We start from the raw sequence: 26,983 nt of genomic DNA on the forward strand, positions 1-26,983 counted from the left end.
TTTTTCAATTTTGGGGGCTGGGTCTAGCTAGCTCGATCGCTCCCGATGCATTTGCTGATGCATATTAACAGAGCTCTGTTAATGTAAAATTCCGAAAATTCTTGCATTTAACATTACAATTTTATGTTACTATACATAAAAGTTTTTCAGTTATTTACATAATTTTATACTATGTATATAAGTATAATTATTAGATTTTTTATAATGTGATAAAATTTGTTTTTCCTCGATTCGTGTACTTAAAATGATGCTTTATCATGAATCTAATTATCAGCAATTATGTTGCATTTTATGCTATATATGAAGTAATTGTTTTTTTAGCCATTTATGTAAATGAATGATTTGCGTGCAAATATATTATATAGCATTTTGCAATTCATTGTTTTTCTTTCTTGCTTCATTGATTGTATTTATTTTTAATGTACAATTTTTACTTATTTTTTATATTTTGCATTTTTAGTCACTGTTGCTTTCTGCCTGCTATTAAGCTTCTGCTTATTATTATTATTACAATTTATTTAAAATGTTAAGCATTGAAAATTTCACAACTTCTTATGTTATTTTTCACTTATGATATTCCACCTTTCCACTCCAAATTAGTTTAAAATGCTGATCTGGCTACCATACATTACAGGTGCCCTCCAGACAAGTGGTTCCATGTTTACACAAATGGTTCAGCAGAAAATGTGATTAAAAATGCTGGTCTGTTCAAGTAATTTTAGCATTAGCTGTCCTGTTCGGAAGCACTGTGACAATTTTAATGGAGAAATAGCAGCTATAACATATGCAACTGATAAATTAAAAAATGGCCAAAGTCGAAATATTGTGTGTTTTTCATCGATTCACAAACTATTCACTGTGTCACTTTTCATTTCTAACTATAATGAAAATGCCTAGATTCATTCTTTTATAATGAAACCTTGGGCTGTTGGAGTTGCTTTCTTTTGTTTGACAACTAGCCATGATTAGTTAAGCAAGATTTACATCGGCTTGGAGTCAAAGATTCAGTTTGTTGCTCTCTGTGTCATCAGGGTGATATATAATGGTACCTTTAAAGTTCATTACAGAGACATCTCTATGGAGGCTAATTTTTATTCTTGCTTTTTATATTCTCATCATTTTATTGGGCTGATCGTCGACTAATGGCAGAAATGCCAAAGATGAGTGTAGAATTAAAAAAAAAGGTTATTTGTGAAATTGATAGAGGTCTCCTGTTAGATAAAAATCACATCATCTGCTTTGACTATTCTGATTTGCTTAGTATCTCATAGCAACTTGGATACAATATATACTTGTGTAGACAAAATGTCTGTGAGGGAGACTATATTGTGTCACTGAGCAGCTTTGTCTTCTCTTGTAGACAATCCTTAATAGCAGGCAGATGGCATAGAAACAGTCAGGTTTTTGCTACAAGTCATATTGGCTATATTTTTTCTCAAGTTAACCCTCTCAGCGTTACGTCCGGAAAATTCCGCATAGAAGGCTGCCTTCTATATTCATTATACATGAAAATTTCTGATAGTTTTTAATGTATCTGATTTCGGTTTGGATGTATATTGGGAAAAAAGGAATCCTGGTACAAAATGAGAGTCATTTTTTAATTAAAAATCAAGAAAATACCACTTATTCATGACATTTTGAGGAACTTTGAAATTGCAGGGCTAAACCCGTAGCGCTCAGAGAGTTAAATTATGCTACTTTTCATAAAAGCTGTATAATCTTATGGACTGAGCAAGTACCTGATAAAATGAGGCATAAAGCAAAGAATTTGTACAAGTCATAACTGTTTGTAAGACGTAAATAAAATATCAGTACTTATTAAAATCATTGTATATTTTATATTTTTTTATAATAACTATTTTAAGCAACTGGTCTGAAATAAAATTAAGAATGAATATAACTGTAAAAAATCTGTATGAAGCATTACTTTGTAAAATGATTCAATATTTTTATATAACTTTATTAAATACAACATATGAAATCATTTGACTATATGTTTTTCTGATGAATATTACTTGCATTGATCCCTACATTAATTTCACTAATGCTTATTTTTCTAAATTAGTAGGTATGCAGCTTAAATTTTTTTCACTGTTTTAAAACAAATTTCACTGAAATAATTTTCACTGTTTTTGAGAAAAAAACAGTGAAAATTATTTCTTTGTTAGTTATATATGTTTTAATTTAGGTTAAAATAACACGCTGAATAAATATTAATTTAGAAGTCAAACAACAGAAAAACAGCATTATGTTTGCAAATTTTCACAGGACTAGTTTCGATGGTTTTACTGAACCGTCATCCTCAGCTGCCAAAGTGCAAATTAACGAAAAAAGATTAGATAGGATAAGAATGGTAAGATCAGTAGATGACAAAGCAATATATAGCAGCTTAACTCCTGTCTAGCCATTCTTATCTTTTCACTATATCTATAGCTGAGGATGATGGTTCGGTAAAACCATCAAAACTAGTCCCGTGAAAATTTGTAAATATAACGGTGATTTTTGTTCTTTGACTTTTAAATTTAGATATGTTCTTAATTTAGCAGCATGTCAAAATAAATAATTAAAAAGGAAATTGTGTTGAGCTTGCTAATTTGTAAAAAACTATGGTATATTTCAACCTAATTTTACATGAGAAATTATACTAACTATGATTCTTTTAGCTTTGATTAAGGGCTATATTACTTACCTTAGAGAAATCACTTTGATCAGTATTGTGGTTAACATCACTGACTGCTGTATTGTTAGACCCAGGTTTGAATCCCAGAAAGGGCTTTGTAAGTGTATATTGTCTCTGTAGCATGGAAGTTCTTAAAACATTGGCAAACTGAAAGTCCTTTAGAACTTTGCTATTCTCATGAGTGTGTAAGCTTGGGCTGTGTTTTCAATGAGATGGCTAAATGACTCATTAGTATTGGCCATTGCCAATGCATGTTACGAGTGTCTGACCATTTGAAACAACTTTTCTTAGAGATAAAATCGATGTCAATTTAATTTTTAAATAGATTAAAAGTGGATTTTTAGTAATTTGCCCAAAAGGGCAGTTAATTTCTTTTTGCCATTTTGCGTTGATTCACTATAAACAGCGAATCACTTGTTAAATTGTTGCCACCAAATATTAGAGCCCTGTATTATATTTAAAGGAATTAAATAATGAATCTGCATAAATATTTGTATGTTTCTCGCATTGTGATAAAACAATGGTACCTAGAGCCATCAAATTTTGAATAACATATGTTTCCACCTGAATATGGGCATCTGGAAGCCGAAATTTGTTTTATTATCTAGTTCATATTTTGTAAAACATTTGTGAGTTTTTGATTAAGAAACTGCGATTTCAAAACTAGCCATAGCAACACTGTAAATATACATATAGCACGCAAGACTGTATCGGAAATTCTAAAGATATGCTCTTTTAAATATTTTGTGATATTGTTGTTTAATTGAATTTTATGGTTTAAGTGTGAAGAACATTTATATTTAATAAATAAAGGTAACTTGCAAAACATTAAAAAAAGCCACTTCGGGCATCATATAAAATCTGAAAGTTTCAGATTTTCTTATTAACTTGTTACATTTTATTTTTTTAATGGAAGAGATTGTAGTCGGTGATAACATATTGATGCCACATAGTGAATTTAATTTGTGCTTTTATTCAAAGCCTTGTAATTATTTTTTAATTAGTTATTTATTTTTAATGTGTTTTATTTCCTGTAGAATGAATTTATATATTTTTTGTAGAGTTGATTCAGAAAATTTTCCCTATGAGAGTCTCTTACATGATTAATTAAAATTTATTTTCATAGCCTTTGTAAAAAGTACAGATCTAATTACTGCCAAAGTTCCAATTTTGAAGTTCATTGAGAAATACAAGTAAGTAAATTTAATTAGCATTTAAATTCAGATTATTTGTATTTTAAAAAATAAAATTAATATTAAACATTTTTTAACACTTTTGCTGCCAGTCATGTGAGGTTGTGTTGATAGTTGATGCTGTGTAGTAGAAACAGATAGTACCCATATGCTGACTTACTTGTCATAAAGAATAAGATTTAAAAGAGCTAATAAAGATTATTATATGTACTGCATTGATTTCTAAGCCTTTAAGCTTAGAATTTTATGAGTGTGCACCAGTGACCAGCACTAGAGATCAATTTATTTCTGCAATGCCGCATTATATGCTGGCATGTGGCATTTAAAAATGAATCAAAATAAGTAACAATATGCATTAGCTTTGCATGAAAATATATTGCAAGCAAATGTATATATATCACAGATGAATTTATTATAAGATAGTTACAATGATATTTTGCAAACTATATATTTCAGAATCTTATTCGTGTATGATCTTTGCATGAAATGAAAACTTTCTTTTCATTCCAGACCACATACATTTACAACTAGTTTCTAACCTTCACTTTGTGTTAGTGCTAGCATACATATTCAAAACATAATGCTGATTGAACCGGAAAATAAATGAGACGCTACTTTTCTCGTAACAGCGAGTGCCTAGCACCTGAGACATCACCTGACACTATGCACCACAACATGATTGGCTCTTCAGCAATAGCACCATTCGTGCACCAGAACATGATCAGCAGCGAATGCCTTAAAGAGTGTAATGTTGATATGTAAATAAAAAGAAATATTCAGACGTTTGTAAATTGATTCATAGTGAATGTTTGCATTTGCATGTAGTTAAAAATAAAACATTAGTTTAGAAAAAGGTTTCTAATATTAAGAGATTAAGTAATGAGCATTACTATGTAAATTATTTTGAAAATTATTGATCGATGTAATTCCCTCCCTTCTCCCAAAATGCAGATCTTAATCATAGAATCTTATGGAATTTGTGTTCTAACACTGGCATGTAGCTAATTCACAATATTATTTGTACTACTTAAAGATGAAAAATATATGTAGTTTAAAGAAATTTTTAATATGATTACTGGATTATGGTTAGACATTGAAAACATAAATTATGCGAAAATTCTTTCAGCATACCAAGTGTAATTAAAGACACTAATAAAGTAAAACAATGTCACCGAATACTACTTAAGGGGGGAATAAACCTCAAATTATTCTAATTTATTTATTAACTGGCTTCTTTATCCCAAATGAAAATGATGCCAGAAATTTTAAATTTTGTAATGAAATTTGAGAATGTAATGAATTTTTGTCAAATTTTGTAATGAATTTTTGTCGTTCAGGAGTCAAGTTTACAAGTATAGGAACCAGGAGATTGTAAAAAAAGTTAGTTTTAATAATTTCCACAATGCTGATTTTTTTTTAAACTTAAAAATGACATAGCATAAATGTCTATGCCATTTATAAGACATTTTTAAATTTGAAGTAAGAGGTTACTGTAAAAGATTCATTCATTTTCAAAATGCTGTGTATTCTAAAGTATTACACATACAATTATGAGTGATATATGAAACTAACCAGAAACTGTTCAGGTTTTCTACGTACTCTACAGATGTTCTGCATGTGCTCCTGGGTCACACGTTCAGGTGGTAGGTGGTAATTGAATTCATTGCAGGCAGTTCGTAGTGTCATCCTGAAAGTGGTCATCACTGTAACACTGATATATTCCCTGAGCTCTTCTAAAGTTTTTGGTAATGGAAGTACATAAGACAAGGTTCTTATTGTGCCCTCGGAGGAAGAAATCACAAGGTGGCCTATGGGCTACGGAAAAAAGCAAGGTCATCTTTACCAATACACCCAATCCACCGATGCAGAAGTTCATCACTCAGCTATCAACATACTTGGTTGTTTCAATGAGGTGTAGCCCTTTCCCATTGGAAGACAAAATCCCTGGAATCAGCAGTAAGTTGTCAAAATAACCAGAGCTGCAATATATCCAGGTAACTTGCACTAGTCGAAAAGTTTTGGTGTACAAATAAAATGAATTTGTGCCCCCCTCCCACAAATGTCACTTATATTTATTTGTGCACATAATACTTTTGAATATATAGAAAATAAGTGAATCTTTTATAGTAGCCTTCTATATGCGAATATAAAAGCAAAGTGAGGACTTTTGTAGACATAGTTTATATTGGTATTAAATGCTTAAGTAAATTTTTCTTTCATCAGTTTATTAAGAAAATTAGCAATTCATATTTAAGTTCATTATATTTATGTAAAATATTAAGTGATAAAAGTAAACAGTTCTATTAGTTAAACTATTCTGTTATATTAAAGTTTGCACAGCAGCAAAATAAATATTAATATAGCATTGATTTTCTGTTGACTTATTTATATGAAATGTTTTCTAAATAATGAAATAAAATTGTTGCAAATTTAAGGAAAAAACTTTTAAAATATGTTCTTTGTAGCAATATTCAAGTAGATTTGAATATAAATAACACAGTGGGAATTGCAAACACTCAGCTTCTTGGAGCTTACAGCCAGTGTGAGTTATTTTAATTTCTTGCATTTTAATTACAAGAAAAGCATATTGTTATAGCAATACTTATTTATTTTTACATCCTTATTTATGTTCAGTCCTTATTTATATATATGAAAAAGAGATTTTGAATTAAGTTGAGAAAGCTGTTCTGTTTTTAGAAATGATCTTGCATGCAAAATACAAAATTCTTACATCTAGCTGATATAAGAACTGACTATTTTACAAGTGGTTTTTAAGAAAGAATGGAAAATCACAAATGATTCTATATTTTAATATTTAATTGATTATTTGATTTGATTATGGCATAGTACACTTAACCTAAGGGAAGGTTGCTTTTTGTGGAAGATTTTCTGAAGGGAAACTAGCTTGTATTCTGGTTACTCATGAAGAAAACTATGAAAATATCAATGAAAGCAGCCCATTCATGAGAATTCAAAGCCCCTATCAACTCATCCATGATAGGCGACATAAGTATATGTTAGAAATATCTTTTTAAAATTTCATTAGGGCCATAGATGTTTATAAAAATTATTGATTGTATACATTATTAGGTAAATTAATATTATCATTTGAAATGGTTATTAAAATAATAATTTTTAATATTAATTATCAATAATTAAAATTATATCTTTTTAAAAATAAGGATACTCATGTATTAGCTTAACTACTTTCATAGAGGTTGCAAAATTTTCACAATGCTCCAGTCTCCTGCACTCATGCACATAATACCTTTTTAGTTTTAATAAACAGTGTCACTATGTCTTTTTCATTCTGTTTCATTGTATTCCAACTTCCGATGATTTTTTTGCGATTTTTTTTGCCTTAAACTCTTCTAAAGTATATACTTGTGGAATATGCAGTGAAAGAAAATGGGGTAAATATTCTATAAGAATATAATAAATTGCTACAAAACCTCTAAAGAACACAACTGCTTTGAATCTATTCTTAAACACCATAAAATTTCCTTCTGAAGGAAAATAAAAAAGTTAATGATCATATTTTCTGACTAAGTACCTAATTAAAATATAAGTATAATAATATATACGTGTGTTTAATAAATCATCATTATTCTTCTGTAAAAAGCTTTTTTCTTCCACCTAGGTAGTTACTTTAACATGTAAGTATGAACATAAGATTTAAATTATTCAGAAAGATGTTTATTATTTTCATATTTAAATTTGTTATGTAATTACAAGCTAGTTAAATTTGTAAAGTTAAAGATCTTTGTTGAAAGGGTGATAGTTGGCAGTTTCCTGCATATTAATGTTGATATAAACCGAGGTTTTATTTTCAGTGACTGAATGAACAGGCTGGATGGATATTTTTGTAGTTTCCTGCATATTATTAATGTTAATACAAACCATTTTTTTTACAACACATGCATTATTTTCCTTTGCAAATAATCCTCAAATGCTTTTCTCCTCAATTTTGCAATAAGAGCATTATTTCCATATAATTGACTTCTAAATTGCAGAATTATCTTTTAAATGGACTGAAAAACTTAATGGATTTCCAGTTTGTAATTCTGGTGAAAGTTCTTTCTGTGTTAAATTTTAATTTTCTACTCAAGCAAAAAGTAAAAGGGAAATAATTAATTTTTTATTGTCCCTTTAAATTGCCAAAATGAAATAAGATTCAGCAAACTTTAACTAAATTGTTGCATTTAGTTATATGTTTATGGTATCAAAAGTATTCACAAATCAGTATTTGCAACAGAATACTTTTTTCAAATATTTCATGAAATCATGAATTGTAGTATACTTTTTAAGTATTAAAAATGTGCTATTTTGTGTATGCAATTGACTTGTATTATGTAAAAAATTTTAGAATTTTTAAATTTGTTTAAAATAGAAGTCACCCATTCTATTTATTTTAATCAAATATTAGTGCATGCCTGGTGTATATGCAGCATTTGTTTTTCTTTCTCGTTTGCTTAGTGGATTGGAGAGTTCCGCCTTTGGTGCTTGTTATAAAGAAATGGGCTCAAGTTTGCAAAATAAACAATGCTAAAGAGATGACACTTTCCAGTTATTCTCTTGTATTGATGGTTATTCATTATTTGCAATGTAAGATTAACTTTTTCAGTTAATTTTAATTTAGTACTGAAATTATTTATTAAAAAAAAGTCATTTATTGAATACTTAAGAAAGATAAGAAAAAGTAATTTGGGTATTGTCATAGTCTTTTCATATGTGTAGTAAGTGAAGTTTTGAAGGCTGTATTGTCATATTTTGCTTAGAACTTTTTGCAGAAATAATTGTAATGAATCAGAACTCCCAGAAAGCTCAGAGTAACCTGTAGAGTGGCAAGTATTTTTTAATTTCTCTTATTTTCCATATGCAGAGCTGAAAACAAAAGTAATTAACTGCACATGCATTCAAAGGATTCTTGAATAATAAGATTTCTAGTATTTTTGTTTTATAGTGGCTACCATGAAAGAAAATTCTGCTGAGCAGAATGTGCAGGGAAGTAATAAAAGTGCTAAAAGAGGGGGGAATGAAAATGTAATAAAATTATAACTTCACTTGTTTCTTTCATATAGCTTTTGATGCATAAAGTTTGCTATGTACTTTCTACAGCTGCTGTAAGAATGGAAAGCTCTAAAGTTTTTTATTATTATTATTATTATTATTTTGTGTACACTGGCATCATATAAACCTTTCTGGGTATGGCTCAAGGTGAAGGCAAGCCATATGTGGTAATCTTTCATGAAAAAATATTTTATCTTGGGCTGAAAATGCACAGGAAGCAATCAGATAAAAGCCATTAGATATCAAATATTAAAAATTGTATAAAGATGAAAGGCATTCACTTTGCAAATTGGTACTTTTGTTCCAGGCTACCATTTCTAAAAGAATTATGGTTTATTTGCTTTTGGGCAGAAGAATTCTTTTCCATTAAATAATGTAAAAAGCAGCTAAGAATGTGCAATACACTTAGCTGGACTAGTTTTGATGCATGCATGGGGTTGCAGGTTTTAGTTTTTCAGTCAGTGGTCAGCTTTGGTGATTATTTGGAGAGTTAGGCATTTTCTTTCACAATAGCCACTGTAACATAAAACTACCCAAATTTTGTAATTAAAAGTTTTATTTTTCTAGAAAATAAAATGCATGTAAACATTTAAAATAACTACGTTTTCTAACTTTTTATGCTGTATTCTTAGCTTGTTTGATAAATTTTAATTATTTAACCACTTAAGTGTTTAAATTTTAATTTGTTAATTATTTCACTTTTATAAAACTAAACATTTATTTGAATTTTTTATGCCTGCAAAATTTAAATATGTAAATCAATTTTTATTTAGGATAAAATTATGTGTTCAGTTAAAGATTGCTTTTTTCAAACAGATCATCTATACTGAAAGTAGATGCAGAAAATAAGTTTAAAAAAATTCCCCCCTTTTTTTTTATTTTGTTTTAAGGAAGTAGTTTTTAATATGGCAAGCAAATTTTTTATTCATCTTCCAGTTTTTTTTTTTTTTTTTTTTTTACTTCTAGGATGCCTTTGAGTGAAACTATTGTCAATATTTATTTAACATACCTGTTTTTTAAAATAACAGCAAGCAAACAATAATCAATAAACGCATCTTAAAATTGAAATTATCCAACCATTATTTTAACCAGATAATTATTTAACCATTTAACCAGATAATTATTAAATAGGCTGTGAAAGGAAATCAGAGTATTTAGGATGTATGCATTAACTTTCATTCTAGCATGGCTAAGATCATCTGAACCAATTTCGTCTTCCATATCCAAGTCTAGAGAACTTTCATTACTGACAGATCATTTACAAAAGTTTCAGATTACATCTGACTATAAACAGTCAGCTGCATACATACATTATGTATTTCATCATTATTTTTCTATTAGTGGGGAAATAAAATTTTTAATATTATATATTTTTTTAAGCAAAAAAGTGTTGAGAAAGCAAATGGAAAGGGTGTCAATAAAGGCATGCTTCCGAACCATCTAGCATCGACAAAATGGGTTTTACAACACTGGATTGCATGCTCAGTTGTTTATAATTATAGTAAACTAAGCAAAATGAGGGGGGGAAAGAGAGAGAGAGAGATGACGAAAGTGCCAGTGCAGCTTATATAACAAGCAAAGGAAATCTCTGAAACTCTGCAAGTAGTGTGTTTGGGAAAAGCACTTAAGTGGCTAAGTAACTTAATTGGATTATGCAGAATTTTATCAACAACTTTAATTTTTATTTTTTAAAATTCTAAGTTTCATAGTTAACCCTTTGCGGCTCAGTGTTCCACTACATGGAACACCCAAATTGAATCGCTTCTGAAACCTTTAAATTCAACCATAAATAGATAAAAATGCCTTTATAATATACTTTGAACTTTTCTTTTTAAACAGTAGATAGCAGCATATCACAAGGAGACTCAGAATTTTGATTTATTATGTGTTATTAAAATCCACTTTTTTTCAAGTAATTTTCTCTAATTTTTAATGATATAAAAAATTTTATTTGGAAATAAATTAGGCATAATTTTGCTGGCTGTACTCCAAATTATCTGTTCTATATTTTTTTTAATCTTTCAGACAAAAACCATATGCAGAATCATTGAATAAACCCGGGTGTTTCCATTAGCGAGAACACTGCGCCTTTAGCGATCTCATGCTGTTACGAATTGGAACATCTGTGCTTAGGAGAGAACATCCGTTGTTTACGTTTTCTGTTTCCGTTGCTTTGGGAGGGGAATGAATTCAAACAAAGCAGTATTGAGGGGTGAAGTGTGTTTTGTGTTATGAAAGCCCTAATATTGGCATCTCGAATTTTTTGGGACTAGTTTTTAGGCGGGAATTTTATTAGTAGCTTGACTCATCTTTATTTAGACCTGTGCGAATTTTTTGCTGTCGCTTTTTAGTCTCATTCCCGTTTATTTTCAATAATTGTGTATATATTTTTCGTGTATGTATATATCATAGGCTTATTTTTCTTTATTGTTAATATTAATTGTAGTTAATTTTTTTATTATTAATTTTCCATAAATGGCGCTGAGAGGTCTAACTCTCTCCGAAGCGCTCTTTCCGAAAATTTGTAAATATTTTTATATATAGGACTTGTGTATATAGATATTTATCTCATTTATCCGTATATATTCAAGAATATTGTGTATATCCAGGAAACCATGTATACAACCATAATACAGAGTTTTTTTTCATTCTTATACAAACGCTTCTATTCATTTTCGTGCTTCACTGCAATGCTCGCTTAGTCGCACTTTTAAAAGCTCTGGCGGCGCAGTGTTCCACCTCATGGAACACCTACAGAATTAAAACACTAAGTGCATCTTTTACAAAATTTTACCTGATACTCCTTTAGGACTAAATAGACTGCATACAACTTTTTTTGTTGAAATTCCGACGTTAACGTATAGTGCGCCGCAAAGGGTTAAAATGCAAATGCTTTATGTCCATGTAAAAAAATTACTCTTCATGTTTTGATTAAACAGTTTCAGTTATGGTCAAAACATTTATTAAAGTACAGTATTACTACTGATTAACAAAACTCTTTAACAAAATTATAAACATAACTGCAGATTTTTCATTAGATTTTAAAACTGTACATTTTAATAGTTGTTATAGTTCTGTAAGCATGTTACATATTGTGATATACAAGGCATGACAGAAAAATAATGCAGTTAATTTTATCAGACATAGTATAAATCCATGAGTTACAAATCACTAGATCTTCTTCAAAGTAACTCTTTTGGGAAGTTCAGCAATGATGGAGACATCACTCGCAATCCTTGTAACAGTTTTGAAACTCTTCAAATGGAATCACTTTAAACTTGTCTGTTAATTTTGTATATGCTGTCCATGGTTAAAAATTTTGACCTGCATTTTCAGCATGCATTTCACCCAACTGCCCAGCTGTCTACCATACCGATAGACCCAGAGTTGATACCAGATAAGGCATGGACATATGTAGGCATATAGTGACTGCGTGACAAGAGGACACAAAATATAAGCAAGTTGAAAATTATCCTGAGATGTTAGGTTTGGGAAAGAGGGAGGGGGAGATCCCTCGTGTGCTCTCCCAGGTTCTCTCTCAGAATTGGGGTAGAAAATTAGTAGTTAGCTCGGCTCAGTGATACCTGATATACCTATGGAAATGCTCAAGTGCATCTTGCTTCATTCTGTATCTGCTTCACACAGAATTTTATTTTACAGTGTTGCTTGACATTTTAAAGTTCCATTCTCAGTGTAGAGTGTAAACCCAATCTGGAGCTTAAAATAAAATTATCCAACATTCTGCACACAGAGGAAAAGCTTCCAGGTTGCTGATTCCTGCACAATGCAAGCAATTTCATTACTGTTCTGCAGCATTTGTATAGCATCAGCAAAATGCCAAAATCATAAATCTGCAAAATAATTTCGAGAAAATGTATTTGAAGCTTTTGCTTTTTTGGTAAACCTTTTACATACAATTCTGATCTTTGGTGTGGTAATCAGGTGGAAGGTGGAAGGGTCTAAGGGGGAGACCTCATTTTGACTATAGTGGCTTGAAATCCTTCAATTTAAAAAACCATCCTTAGAAGTTAGTAACAGAGGTAAGCAGTGCAAGACTCCCAGATTCTATCCCTGTAAAAGTTTCCTTAATCAAGTTGTGAATAAGTTAGGAAAATTCATGCTTTCAGCATTGGTACTCAGTGTACCAATTTATGATAGTAGAATTCTGACTGCCCAACAGAGTGTAAAATGCACCACTCATTATTTGTCAATTTGAAAAACTCAGGATAAGCAGCACCAGTGTAATTAATCTTTATAAATATTCATCTATTGTATTTTGTATAACGTAAGGCAGCAAAAAAAAAAAAAAAAAAGCAGATTTATGCTTTTTGCATAGTTCTGTAACTAACTATATATGTATATATATATATACATATTGATTTGATTATAACACTACTTCAGACTATTCTTTTCAGCTTTTCTTACTTCAGACAAAATGAAGTTTTTCCAACTGAGCCTCTGTAGTCTGGAATGGCTTCAGTGAGCATTTTCATGATTGATGCATGATGTCTGTTTCTTCATTTTTCAGATACCATTTAATAAACATTTGGGAGAGTTTGTAATACTTGCATAAAGCCATATTCACCAGTATATTGATCTCTTTTAATTCCTTCCTTGTTTGTTTTTAAGTAAGCAGTTTCATAAAAAGAAGGGGAGGGAACCTGTAAGAAGGAAGTAGACATAAATTGAAACAGTAAAGGAAAGAAGTGATAAGATGTATGGACCTAGGATTGCAAGTTATATAATTTGCTATGAAAGATGGAGATCTAAAGATTGTATGAAATATCTTGAACTTTTGTCTCAAATATATCAAATTACTTTCATCTTAAATAATGATGAAAAACTACAGCAATATATAATGATTTCTCTGATAATTTTATATTACAGTTTTATTTTTCAAGTCTCGTTAGGATAAACGGGATTAAAATGCACTTTTTGTATTACAATTCTACGCTGTTAGAATATATTTCCTGTCTAAAAGATGTTTATCTGTTATGCATTTAATTACAAAACTGAAAAATATTCACAGTAACATTTTTATGAAATATTTATATAATATTTTTTATATTTTATTTTCATTGTATTTAATCATTTTGTTGGTTAATTGAAATCATTCACAACTATGATGTGTAAAGTTCATATCTGGTGTAATAAATATATTAAAAAATATTTGTTACAGAGTACGGAACTGAACCTTAAAAAGCTGTGCTCTTTTAATAATAATGATAAAAATTGAGTTTTTGAAATGCTTTTTGTAAAGAAATTCATTTTTCATTTTAATTTGAATGTGCAATAGAAAAGTGCATTGACATTTAAGGAGTTAGTGCATTAAGTACAATAATTTAAAGTTCAGTTCCAATTTATTTTATTATTATTTGTCATTCACACAAATTGGTTGAACCATTTATATAAGATACAACCAATTTTATTTTTTAATTTAAATTTGTGTGCTGAAAGAATTTTGAAGTTTTGTTAATTACTTGAAAAGTAAAAGTAAACTATTTTATTCAGGTGGATGTGAGCCTCCAGTATTGCCATGTTTGCAGAAAATGCATCCTGTATGTATCTGTCTTAAATATTCTGATTTCAAATGAAAACCATACTGCACTAAAAAGTAACTTTTCAACAGGAAACATTAATGTGAAATATTACATTGTTTTAAAAAAAATCATTATGTATTTGAATAGTGTATTGTATATTTTTAAATTTCTTCTTACAGTTATATCGTTTATTTGAATATTTTAATAGCAGGAAAATTCAGTACTTCAAACTTTTCCAAGTTCTTTTAATTTTATTTTACATGAAATACTTTTATTTCGTATAAAAGCTCTAAAGAAATTAATGTGGAATTTTCGGAATTTACTTCCTTGTATGAAGTAAAGGAAGTATTGTAATCGTGAAAAATTTTAGGTATCGTATTTCAATGAAAATATCCATTTTGACTGCTCTCAAATCCTTCTGAACTCTTTTTAGGGGGGCATGCCATGTGTAGATACAGACAGAATGAAGGACAAAAGTATTTAGAAGGTATTTCTTTCATGATGTACGTACATGCGTGCATATGTATGTATCTCACATAATTCAAAAATGATTAGACGTAAAATGTTGAAATTTTGTGTATGGGACTGCTATGGCATTTAGTTGTGCACCTCCCTTTTTTGTTGCAATTGGTAGCACCAATATATATATATCTACATATCCACTCTCTTACCCTGCCCTTGAGCTCTTCTTCTTTTTTTTTTTTTTCTTCTTCCTTATAATTTGGTAAATTGTGCACTGTTTGCTTTAAAAGGAACTAAATTATGTTGTACTTACATTCCAGTGAAGGTTTGTATGCCTTTGATTAATCTGCATGCAATAGTTGTTGAATTCTCAACTGTTCTAATTCCCAAATTCAAAATGTCGACAATATTGTTTTGGGAGAGCTTTCGATTCCATAATCCAATTCAAAACAAATCTCTATGACTATTTATTTACGTACACCTACCATATATCACACTATTTACATGGTTCAAGATTAATTTCAAATCGAAAGATGAGAATGATTCCCCATTCAAATCAAAATTCTATTTAGAGAAGCCAAGTAAATGACCGCTGGCCACTGGCAGAAGCAAAACTTTTGCTTATTTGGTGTTTGAGTTATAACATTTCTCCCATCTTTTGGATTTTGACAAAGTATGAGAAAATCAAAACAAGTATAAAATGAAAATTTTACTGTTATCCCATATAGCGCTATCGAAAGTGTTGTGCAGTGTCACAAATGCCAACACTTCCACCACTTGTCAGAAAAAATTGTAAACTAAAGCCCCGCTGCATCAAATGAATAATGGGGGCATATAAAACTGAAAACTGTAAAGCTAAACAAAGTGACAATGTTATGTGCTGTAACTGCAAACAACTAGGGCACCTGGCCAATTACCATGTTTGCCCGAAGTTCCCTACTGCTAGAATTGAAAATGAGCAAAGTAAAGATAATGATAATAATGTCAATCGGAATAATGTAATACCAGGCATTAGCTACATTAATGCAATTAATGGAAGGACTGTACCTTTAAATGATATAATTTACATCTAATATCTTATGAGATCTTCAGACTCATACAGCCTTAAAAAGGTGGAAAATGGCAAGTCTTTCTCTTCTTCCTGATAGTCCAAGATGCAATGCAGTTGCAGCTTTCCGTCTGTCTACAGGACGTGATTGCCTTGCCACCCACCTGCACCGCATAGACATTTCAAGCAGTCCTATTTGCCCACTTTTGTATTTAACCCATTAACCGCCAAAACTACAAGGAACATTTCTTTTCTCATGAAAATAATAACAAATATTAAATTAAGCATTTATAACATAAATTTACATTGAAAATTTTAAGAAAATGCTATTACCTGTGGAAAAAGCGAGTGTTGCATTCGCGCAACGTCAGCGGAATAAGACTACAGATGTTTAGTGAGTAGGATTGTACTCGTGTGATGTTTCTTTTGAGTAGACTGCACGATTACTTTTTAGCTGTATAATGTTTTATAAATCTACAAATCACTTTACTTGTAATTAATTTAATATTAAAATATACATTGTATTTCTTTTACAAATACAGATTATTTCATTTGAAAGATTCAAGCATGAAAAGCTTGATTACAATTATGATGTAAAGTTACATTACATACTTTGCATCTATAAACAGTCTGGCTATGGTACTCTTTACAACAAAGTCTTTTGTTATCAACAGACTTTACGATAAAATGTCTACTATCTCCATGGAATGGTTTTTGAATGGTGAATTTACTAGGTCTTCCTGTTGCTGATCTATTTCTGGCTATTTCTTTTCTTTTTTTTTTTTCTCTGAATGTATATATTTGTCTGTTCAACAAGAGAGTAAATGTCTAAACCAAAAAGAAAATCGAAAATCTGTGCACTAGTTCTACCTTGTGTTTTGTCTTTTATAATTTCTCTTCTATCTCTTTCTTCATGTTCTTCGAGACATAACTAACAGTTCCTTTTTTATCCACTTCAAGATTTCAGTTTTCTGCTTTTTAAACTTTTTAGTATGACTATAACTGCTTCTAGAAGGCTGAAACTTACTTCTTACGTGAATTTCAACTTCCTCAGCAGTATCATTTGGTAAAATATTATTATCATTATTTAAAACATTGCTATGCCTTTCTTCTTCGTCAATATCCTCTGCAATTTCTGGGGGAACAACAACAATATCAGTTTCATTCTGGTCATTATTAACATTACCATCGTCTGTTTCTTCATCAAAAAATCTTTGAAGGGCTTATTCTAATGTAAGATACCTCGTTCTAGACATTTCTTAACAACCAGAACATCGCAAAAAAAAGTGAAAAAGAAGATTGACTACCCGTTTCCTGCTGATGTTACGTCAACGCAACACCTGTATTCCCTTCCTTCTCAACACAAATATAAACATCTGACTGATGTAATGTTCTGATAAACGGTGACCTTGACTAAAAATAGATCTGATAAAGATGGCGATTCTTTCGTTAAATATTTTCAGCAAAAATACCCGGTCGAAAATTTTGCTTAAAGTATGAGATTAATTATTATAAACAAAATGATTGTTGAAGGCAAATATTTTTTACAGAAATAATCTTCATAATATTCCCTACACAAGTGAATTAAGATAGTAGAATTTTAAAGGCATTAGGAAGGACTGGATTGGACTTCAAATCATTAACTAACATCCTAATGCCTTTAAAATTCTACTATCTTAATTCAGTTATTTTTGCCGATAGATGGCGTTTGCCGATAGAATGCGTTTTCCTCACGTTTGGTACTACCAGAGGGTATAAAAATCCGTTCAGTGGTTGCTTTCCATTATTTGAAGTTCAGATTTTGAGTGTGAAGGTGCATTTGCCCCTCGCTCCCTATTTTAACTTCAGTAATTTTTCTTGTCCTTTATGCTTGATCAGATAGCCTGGCTCAGTAACAGTAGGTGGCCAGTGCAACTCTGATTAAAAATCCAGTTTTAACCACGTGCAGTGCTGATAAGGACCACGTGTTTCTGAGACTCCTTCTCCTTTATTTTCTTCTTTCTTGGTATTTCTTTCTCCTGATGAGGAGGGACCTTTAGCTGCCCTCGAAATCGATTGAGTGTTTCATTATACTTACGCTAAATACAAGGTTGTTTTTACGATTTTGATTGTCACATTAGCGTGTTTCTCTTCTAGTCTATATTTAAGGATTACTTAGTATTTTACATTTTATTGCAATTAAAAGAATTAACTATTTTGCAGAATCATTGATTAAAAATGTTATCTATTCTGTTTTTCCTATACAGTCAAAAGTCGTTAATTCGGACACCCATAATCTGGAATGATCTATAATCCGGACCTCAAAGCTAAAAACTTTCTGCGCATGCGCAGAAAGACCGAAACGCGTGCGCCTAAGACCTTTACGACTGCGCATATGCGTGTACACAAGCGCAGAATACGTTTTCGCATGCGCGTTTAATGTATAACGGACGGTATAAGCTAAAATTATCTAATTATCTATTTCAGTTAATGTTGATGATTGTGTTGTTCCTTAATCTTCAAATTGGATCTGGCTTATTATTTTTTGTAGACTGTAAGAGCAATTTTATAAAAGTAAGCTTGAACTTTCGATTATGTCAAATAGAATTTCCGATGCTGGAGCTCCCAAAGGATTTACGAAAACGAAAATATGTTTCGATGTCCATCAAACAAAAAGTGGAATTGCTCCAAAAAATGGATAAAGGCATATCCTTTGTTTATCTAACCGTTCCGAAATCTGTTTATCAATTTCACGCTGCTCTGCGCGGGGGGAGGGGGAACATCGTGGCACGTATTGAATATTACTCTACCTAATTAAGTAAGGAACTGGAGTCAGTCACAGAAGCATGGTATAATTTATTAGAAATAACATGAGTAATGAACTGGTTTTTCATTACCCACTAGGGCAATTATAATCAGTATCAAAAATATTGCATAATTTATTAGAAATAACATTATTTTTTCATAAATGTCTAGATTTTTAATTAACTGTTTTTCCATTTATTATATGATTCTTTGAAACATTTAAAATACAAATCTCTCCTGTGTCTGAGAGGTTAGTGTCCAGAACATTTTAAAAAAAAATAGAAATCATGAATGATCTCTTTTTAGCCTGCAAATATATATTAGGCCCTGTAATGCCCAGTTTTTTTTTTACCATCTGGGTAAAAAAAAAAAAAAAAATTGCAGTTAAAAAAAGGTTTTTATACAGTAAGCTTTTATTTAAAATGCATGTAATTAATGTACTAAAAGGCAAAAAATAATTTTTCATATAGTTTAATGGAAATTAAATTAAATAATTTTATTCATAGAATTCATCTATATTTTTATATTGTGAACAATAAAAGCATTGGGTGAATGTGAATAATGGCTTATACATTTGACAATGCAATTAAATTAACTCTTTTGAAATGGTGTACTTTTGTTTAAGACGTTCCCTGGGGACGGGTAGGAGTTGGAAGGAAGGAAAGATGCCTCAGGACAAGGAGTTTTGCATTGCAAAGTCTAACTTTAAAAAAACAAAATCACACAGACAAAAAAAAAAAAAAAATTAAGAATAATTTTTTGTATCATTTTAGATTATTAATTAAGCTATCATATATGTTAAAATTAGCATTTAATACTATTTTTCCTCTACTTTACATGAAAATATATTTTTAAATTGCTTTCTTTGAGATATAATTTTCGAAAGCACTAATAATAAAAAAATAAAGGAAAGACTATTTACAAAAAGAAATAACAAAATCTTTCACAGGAAGTGGAAGGCATGCACTCAGCTGAGTCTCTGACAAATTGTCCTTATCAGAATCACTAGAAATATCGCTTATTTAACTCTTTAGAAAGCGAATCATGACTCTCATCCATGTCACTAACTGGCTCATTTGCCATACTACTATATCCTTCCTCTGATAAATAGCGCTTAGTTACCATTACAAACTGAAGACAAGACATTCCAAAGTAAAAGAGGAAGTATATGAAATATAAGCAAAGCCTCACATAGTAAGTAACCTTAAAAGATCCTATGTAGTAGCAAAAAAAAAAAAGGATTTGAAATATAAGAAACGAGATATGTTTATATGTCATATGGTGAATTAAAAGAGCTGAGCTCTGTTTATACTACACTTTCGCTCTTCCCCCACAAGAAGTGACACTAAAGTTAGGCAGAATGTGAATCCAGTTGTAGGTCAGGATCCTAAAACTAAGGTTCACTTCAAAAGTAATGGATGTGGCATCATCTAGTGGTTTTTAAAAATGTTTTAGCTTAAAATGCATATATGCATCACCCGCCCTGTCGGCACATTCTTCAGTGATGCATGGGTGAGGCGCTCGGCTGTGAGTGCCCATCTGGAAAGGGTCGATAGATTTTGTTATTTAGGCACCTCATGCTTTTATTCTTTGCAATATAAAACTTGTAGATGAATTTTACATATAGAATTATTTAATAATCATCTATTCCCATTAAACTGTATGATAAATTATTTTTCTTCTTGTTGTGCATTATTTATCATATCCATTTTAAATGAAAGCTTATTGCATAAAACTTTTTTTTTTTTTTTTTTTTTTTTTTTTTTTTTTTTTTTAATTTTATTTTCTGTTTTTCAGTCTCAATTATACATAATGCTTAGTTTCAGTCATTATTAAAACATGAGCAATAAAGTATAAGAAAATTATGAGATAAGAACAAATAATAAAAAAATAAATAAATAATAGAAAATTAAATTAAGAATTGCTTTGAATATTTAGTTTCAGAAATTGGTTGTAATAATGATGTTACAGTGAGCATTTTACTTGGAAGTTGCAGTGAATAAACATATATTTGCACTTCATCGTTAAGTACACCAAGATGGCAAATTCAAACGCAATTTTTACATGAAAAAGTTTTGTTTTCATCTCCCGAAAATCTCTCAGTTAATAATTTCTATCATTCTATTTTAAAAGAGAATGAAAAGCTTTTTTATAATCTGAAATTTCGAACCTTTATATTCGATGCATATTTGGTTGTTGAAATTTTAAAATCATAAATGAGAAATAATCGAAATTTGCCAAAAATTCAGAAATCAAGTGTTATTTAAAAGATTTTTTTACTACCCTGTCCGATGAGGTGAACAGTAAAATTTTTACATTCTTTGTTTGTTTGTTAAGCCGAGATATCTGCGAAAAAATGTTTAATCATTAAATTTTTTAAAAAAAAATTGAATTTTGAAAAAAATCTCATCGTATTGTATTGTCATAGACAAACTGTGTATTGTTTATCCGGAAGTAGGCTAAAAATCAATAACAAAATTCCACTTAAGCGAAATACCGTGAGTGAATTAAATAAAAGCTTTTATAGAAAAGAACTGCTGTCCAGTAGGCAAGTATCGCAGAAAATTTTAATTTTGGAAACTTATTAAATCATATGTTTAGAACTAAATATCTCTCAAAGACTAAATTTTCACTTATAATTGTAATGCATGCAGTTCATTTTTATTTTAATACTCAAATCATGAATATTATAACTTGCACAAATTGCACTGCTTTAATCCAGAGATCTTTAGCCAGTAATATTTTTAATCTGCTGCCATTAGTTTGTGGATCTACCATTATTAAAATGCTGTTAACAGCACTAATTTTCAAGTTTCAAAATTTATTTATGTTGCAGTTGAATATTTCAAGTTTACAGAACTCTTGATTGTTTATATTCAGTTGTATTATAGCCTTTCAGGTTGACCAGAGGTTCTTATATTGTACTTATAGGTACAAATATCAACCGTTAGTTATGCCAGTTTAATACTGCAGATTACAGCCTCAACTTTGAACTTATTTAGTAAGGTAGTAACTAATAGTTAATCTAATAATTAATACATAAATTATTAATTAAAAACTGATGCTTAAACTAAACTAAATGTGAAATTTCAAAATTTATTTTTAATTTTTTATAAAAAATGTTATTACGTACTTGATGAAATTTTAAACTGTTCTATCCCCCCCCTTTTTTTGGTGGTGTGTTGTTGATTAATAGTTTTTTAGTTGTATTCTTATTGTAAACATTGTATTTTTAAAGTTCTTAAAACTTCTAGTAGCTTTTCTGATCTCCATCTATCAATTCAAGATTTTTTGGAGTTTGCAATGCTTTTTTCGATTCAGTTGAGATTGGCATGTAGTCACTTTCTGCCATTTCACTGTCAGTTTTTGCAGCTAATATCGAAGTTAGTGTTTTCACGTACTCTCTCAATATCATCATCAATTGCAACATATTCCAAAAACGAATCAACCGTTAGTTATGCCAGTTTAATACTGCAGATTACAGCCTCAACTTTGAACTTATTTAGTAAGGTAGTAACTAATAGTTAATCTAATAATTAATACATAAATTATTAATTAAAAACTGATGCTTAAACTAAACTAAATGTGAAATTTCAAAATTTATTTTTAATTTTTTATAAAAAATGTTATTACGTACTTGATGAAATTTTAAACTGTTCTATCCCCCCCCCCCTTTTTTTGGTGGTGTGTTGTTGATTAATAGTTTTTTAGTTGTATTCTTATTGTAAACATTGTATTTTTAAAGTTCTTAAAACTTCTAGTAGCTTTTCTGATCTCCATCTATCAATTCAAGATTTTTTGGAGTTTGCAATGCTTTTTTCGATTCAGTTGAGATTGGCATGTAGTCACTTTCTGCCATTTCACTGTCAGTTTTTGCAGCTAATATCGAAGTTAGTGTTTTCACGTACTCTCTCAATATCATCATCAATTGCAACATATTCCAAAAACGAATCTTTGTAAATTTCTCTCACTCATTTCCAAAATAGTAGAAGTAGCCTTGCAATTCCTGTTGTAATATGCATAGCCTCTAGCAAAGATATCGACTTATCTAGCCTATATCATTTTGCACAGGGCGTCCAAAATGAGCTTGGTAACACTTCAAAAGAGATAGCTTTGCTATCAACTTATAGCAAAGTTATCTCTTTTAAAATGTTAGCATTTTCACAAGATTCAGCTTTTTTTTTAATAATATCTTTTCTGTAATAATATTTAAAGGCTTTTTAATGATCTGGTCTAAAGGCTGAATGATAGATGTCATATTTGTAGGAGAGAACCTTAATTTAATGCTTTTCTGGATTTCAGAGAGGTGTGCAGAGCAGTTATCTCAAACTATTCTTTCATTTTTACAATAGCCTGGTCTAAAGGCTGAATGCTAATTTAATGTTTTTCAGCATGATATCAGAGGGGTGTGCAGCACAATTATCTAAGATTTTGTATTTTTTCGTTTTTCAAATCTATCCAAAATCGAAAGGAAATCTGTGAAAATATTGCTTGTATTATCTGGCAACTTTAGTTGTCAAAAGAGTTCTAGAAATGGGAACATTTTTTAGTCGTAGCTTGAAACAATTTTCCATTCCTTTTGTCCTTCCTTGAGACATTTGCATTTTTTACTAGTTCTTTATCAATTTTATTTCGTAAGTAAACTGCACAATGCTGTGTGGGAACTTCCCCTTTTAAATGCTGCTTTATTTTGGGTGCACTTTAATAGCACTAAACATATCATAATCTTTCAGAAATTTAAATCCCCCTTTTTGTTAATGTTAAAAGTCAGCATACAACAAATAAAAAATATTTCCTCCTGTAATTTGTTCAAGTCCAAAATTCCTATTTGTAGCCCACAGGAAGATTGTGCATTGCCATAGTCTTTCATAGCATCAAAAAATAAAAAAAAATTATTGTAAAGGACAAGACACTTTTAATCTAGCTTTGTTTTTATTTTACTTGCTGGACTTTCACTAATCAAACTTTTGAAAGTTATTCCTATCATTACTTGTAATATATGTAGATATGTGTACTTTTTTTTTTTAATCTAGAGGCGGTATGAATCTGGAGATTACTGGAAATGGGTGGTTCCATCTAGAGGTGACATTAGCTTCCATTCAAAAAATACACAGTCATTAGGCAGTCTACTGTATGGTTTCTTCGATTATTATACGAATGTATTTGAGTAAGTATAAAGAAAAATGCTGATCTGATTTTTGATTTAGAATTGATTAATTATAAAGAAAATAAACTATAATGAAGCTGACGTGCAGTATTGTATTTTGAAAAGCCAAGATGACTGTAAAAAAAGGTTATATTTGATCTTCAAAACTGTAGCTCTGTATATTTATTAATATTAGACTAAATCTGGCTACTGATTCTTGATTTCTTTAGCATCATGTTCATTTTAATTTTTTGTGGAATTGGAATGAATTCATTTTATTCAATGAAATGGTTCTTCTAGCTTTTCGAAAGATGTCATTTCTGTCCGTTTGGGCTGTAAGCTGCCGAAACAAGTCGCGATGAATTTTAAATCTGCTAAGAATAAAAGAGGCCATTGGAAGTTCATTTGTATTGAAGGTAAGTCACTTTCGCATTCAGTATGTATTAAGTAATAAACACATAAAATTTGTCAGTATTCCAAGTTCAAAACCATTATCTATTTTTTAAAACTGAGAATATTTTTTTATATATGTTAGCTATATAAATATTAAAAAAATGAATTACTTGTGAAGTTGTAAAGATATAAACAAATGCATAGTTTCATCCTTCTAAATTCTAAATCAATTTCAGAATTTTTTGACAGAGAGCTGGAAGTAAAGTTCTTAGGAGTAATCAATCAAAAGCTGACCTTTCTTCTGCATGTCTAATACTTGAGGAAGATGTGTTGCAATACAGTGAGCATTCTAAAAATACTAACGAACATCTCTTGGGGCATGGATCGTTGCTTATTGTTTTGTATCTATAGTGCACTTGTCTGTGGAAGAAAAGATTATGGCTCAGTGGGTTTATAGATATTCACGACCTTCTATATTACTGAAATTGGATCCTGTTCATCACCAGGCTCTGTAGATATGTACTGGAGCATTTGGAACGTTTCCGAAGTCTTATGTGTTGATTGTCATGAGCCATCACTTTAACTGAGGCATGAGCAGTGGTTCTTATTAAGTATTTCAGTGTACTTTCACTTCCTAACCATCCTCTTAAAGTTGCTTTGCTTGATGACATGGGCAAGGTTTTGTTTGAAGCTCAGCTGTCTTGTATGCCTTTGTGGTCTATAAGGGTTTGCTCACTGATTCAAAAACATCACATGAGAGAGGTAATTACCCAGGTAGTAAAGCATTTTATAATTCCACCTTGGGAGAATGTGCAGATTAGTCTTCTTGTCATTTTCAGGTGTTATGCTGAAAGAAACACTAATGAGTGCATATATATTACATGATGCTCATTACTAACCTCAGAATTGACTGCTATCTGGAAGTAATGAAAGTTTTCTATTAAAAAAAAAAAAAAATTCTTAATAGAATTGGGAAAAAGAAAATATGAAAATAATATTTTTACTGTAGGTAGTAATCACCAACCAAATCTATTATTTTCTGCCAATGTTTTAGAAGTTTTGCAAAGCCTTCAGCCTGGAAACTTGGTGGCCGCAAGTCCAAAACCGTTAAGTTTATGCAATGCATAGTGCAACTAATAGGCATGGCAATAAAGTCTGAGTCCTTAGCAAGCTCTCAAGTGGTTGCATACTGATCTTCTTCCAAAAGTTTTTGCAGGTGGACCTTATCAACATCAGTAAGGCAGCCAGAGCACTCTGCTTCTTGAATGCCATGGCCCTTGTTTTGGAACTTTCAGTATCAAACCTTCATAGTGTCATATGATATAACATTAGTACCTAAAGTGTAGCTGATTTTTTGGCAACAGAACTGGAAATAAATAATCGTTCTAATCTAGTAGTGTGATAGTTCTATTTCAGCCACCTTGTACTTAATGTTAACGATATTTTTTTTTTACAAATTTCACAACACAGTGTTCTAAAGCAAGTGTCTTTCTTTGAAAAGCCAGAAATCATTTGACAAAATATGATTAAACACGCCAATGCAAACTGTTTGGGGAGATATGGTATTTGCTGTGGCGGGAAAACTCTTGTTGAAAACCTGATATAATATATACACTTTTTTTTTTTTTTTTTTTTTTTTTTTTTTTTTTTTTTTACATAAGCTGTGCAGGAGAAAGGTGAAACCTTTTCTTATACCTTTAATTCTAAAATTGAGCATGAACTTAAGAAGCCATAGGTACCAAATCTTTTACTGCTGGGTTCCCTGTCATGTAGGGATAAAAAGGCAATAAGATAGCAGACATCACTGCAATGTCTGGCAAACCTACTAAAATAAATAATCCATAAATATACAAAAATAATTCATTTGAACATCCATTTTTCTTTATTTCCTAATAATTGCCATGGTAATAAAAAAACATATTTTCATGTACTACTTTGCATCTGTGCAGGTGCTACTTTTAGAGAGTGCGAACGCACAACACAGATACATAAATTTTAAGTGCATAGCACCTCTCTGTTAAGAGTACACTTAATATAAATAAGAAATCAACAGTGGTACAAATTACTTAAAAAGTATAACACAAATACAAATTATAATAATACTAAATTTATGAAAAAAGACTGTATTTAATGACATTGGTTAGACATAAGACAGTATTGAGGGAAAAATATCAAATTATTTCAAGTGGGTAAATTTTTTGGATTGGTAATTTATATTGTCCTTCGTCAGTTCAAATAAGGCACGGATATACATGTCCATCACTACCAGTAAAAATCTCTTCAACAATACAAAGCAACCATAAAACTTTGATATAGTAGTCTCTTCAAGCATGTAAAATCCTTTCTTGGTGATGGGTTTACAAAAATAAAAGCATTTCTCAATTGAATCAAATAATTCTCCTTTCATTTCGCCCAGAGTTGGCATAAGAGTTTAATCCAATATAATTTACCACAAGTTGAATTTTCTTTTGTAAAAGATTGATTGGCAATAATTTCAACACAATGTATAAGATAGTTAATACTTTCTTAAACATGAAGCAAAAAATGGGCTGGAGTTAGATGTTTGGGCTCATCTAACTCATTGCTTACATAAGTAAGTGGTCTGTGATTTTATTCCAATTAAATATTGGCAAGAATAGCTGTTATTTCTAAAACAAGCTTTACCAA

The 26,983-nt window shown here is 30.3% G+C and overlaps 1 protein-coding gene across 2 annotated transcripts in view; it reads left to right on the forward strand.

Moving 5' to 3' along the window:
- Positions 1-26,983, forward strand: part of LOC118201539 (poly(A) RNA polymerase GLD2-like) — an 85,123-nt gene that overhangs the window by 52,230 nt on the left and 5,910 nt on the right. For both annotated transcript variants that reach the window (XM_035373653.2, XM_085815527.1), the window contains exons 7-12: positions 3,807-3,873; positions 6,339-6,415; positions 8,350-8,478; positions 14,455-14,501; positions 23,811-23,944; positions 24,224-24,339. In XM_035373653.2, the coding sequence (XP_035229544.1) occupies positions 3,807-3,873; positions 6,339-6,415; positions 8,350-8,478; positions 14,455-14,501; positions 23,811-23,944; positions 24,224-24,339 (570 nt within the window). The remainder of the gene's footprint in view (positions 1-3,806; positions 3,874-6,338; positions 6,416-8,349; positions 8,479-14,454; positions 14,502-23,810; positions 23,945-24,223; positions 24,340-26,983) is intronic.

The sequence above is a fragment of the Stegodyphus dumicola genome, chromosome 4 (assembly GCF_044657685.1).
Source record: "Stegodyphus dumicola isolate Sdum_Otavi_A_Nest chromosome 4, ASM4465768v1".
In the NCBI taxonomy this organism is placed as follows: Eukaryota; Metazoa; Arthropoda; class Arachnida; order Araneae; family Eresidae; genus Stegodyphus; species Stegodyphus dumicola.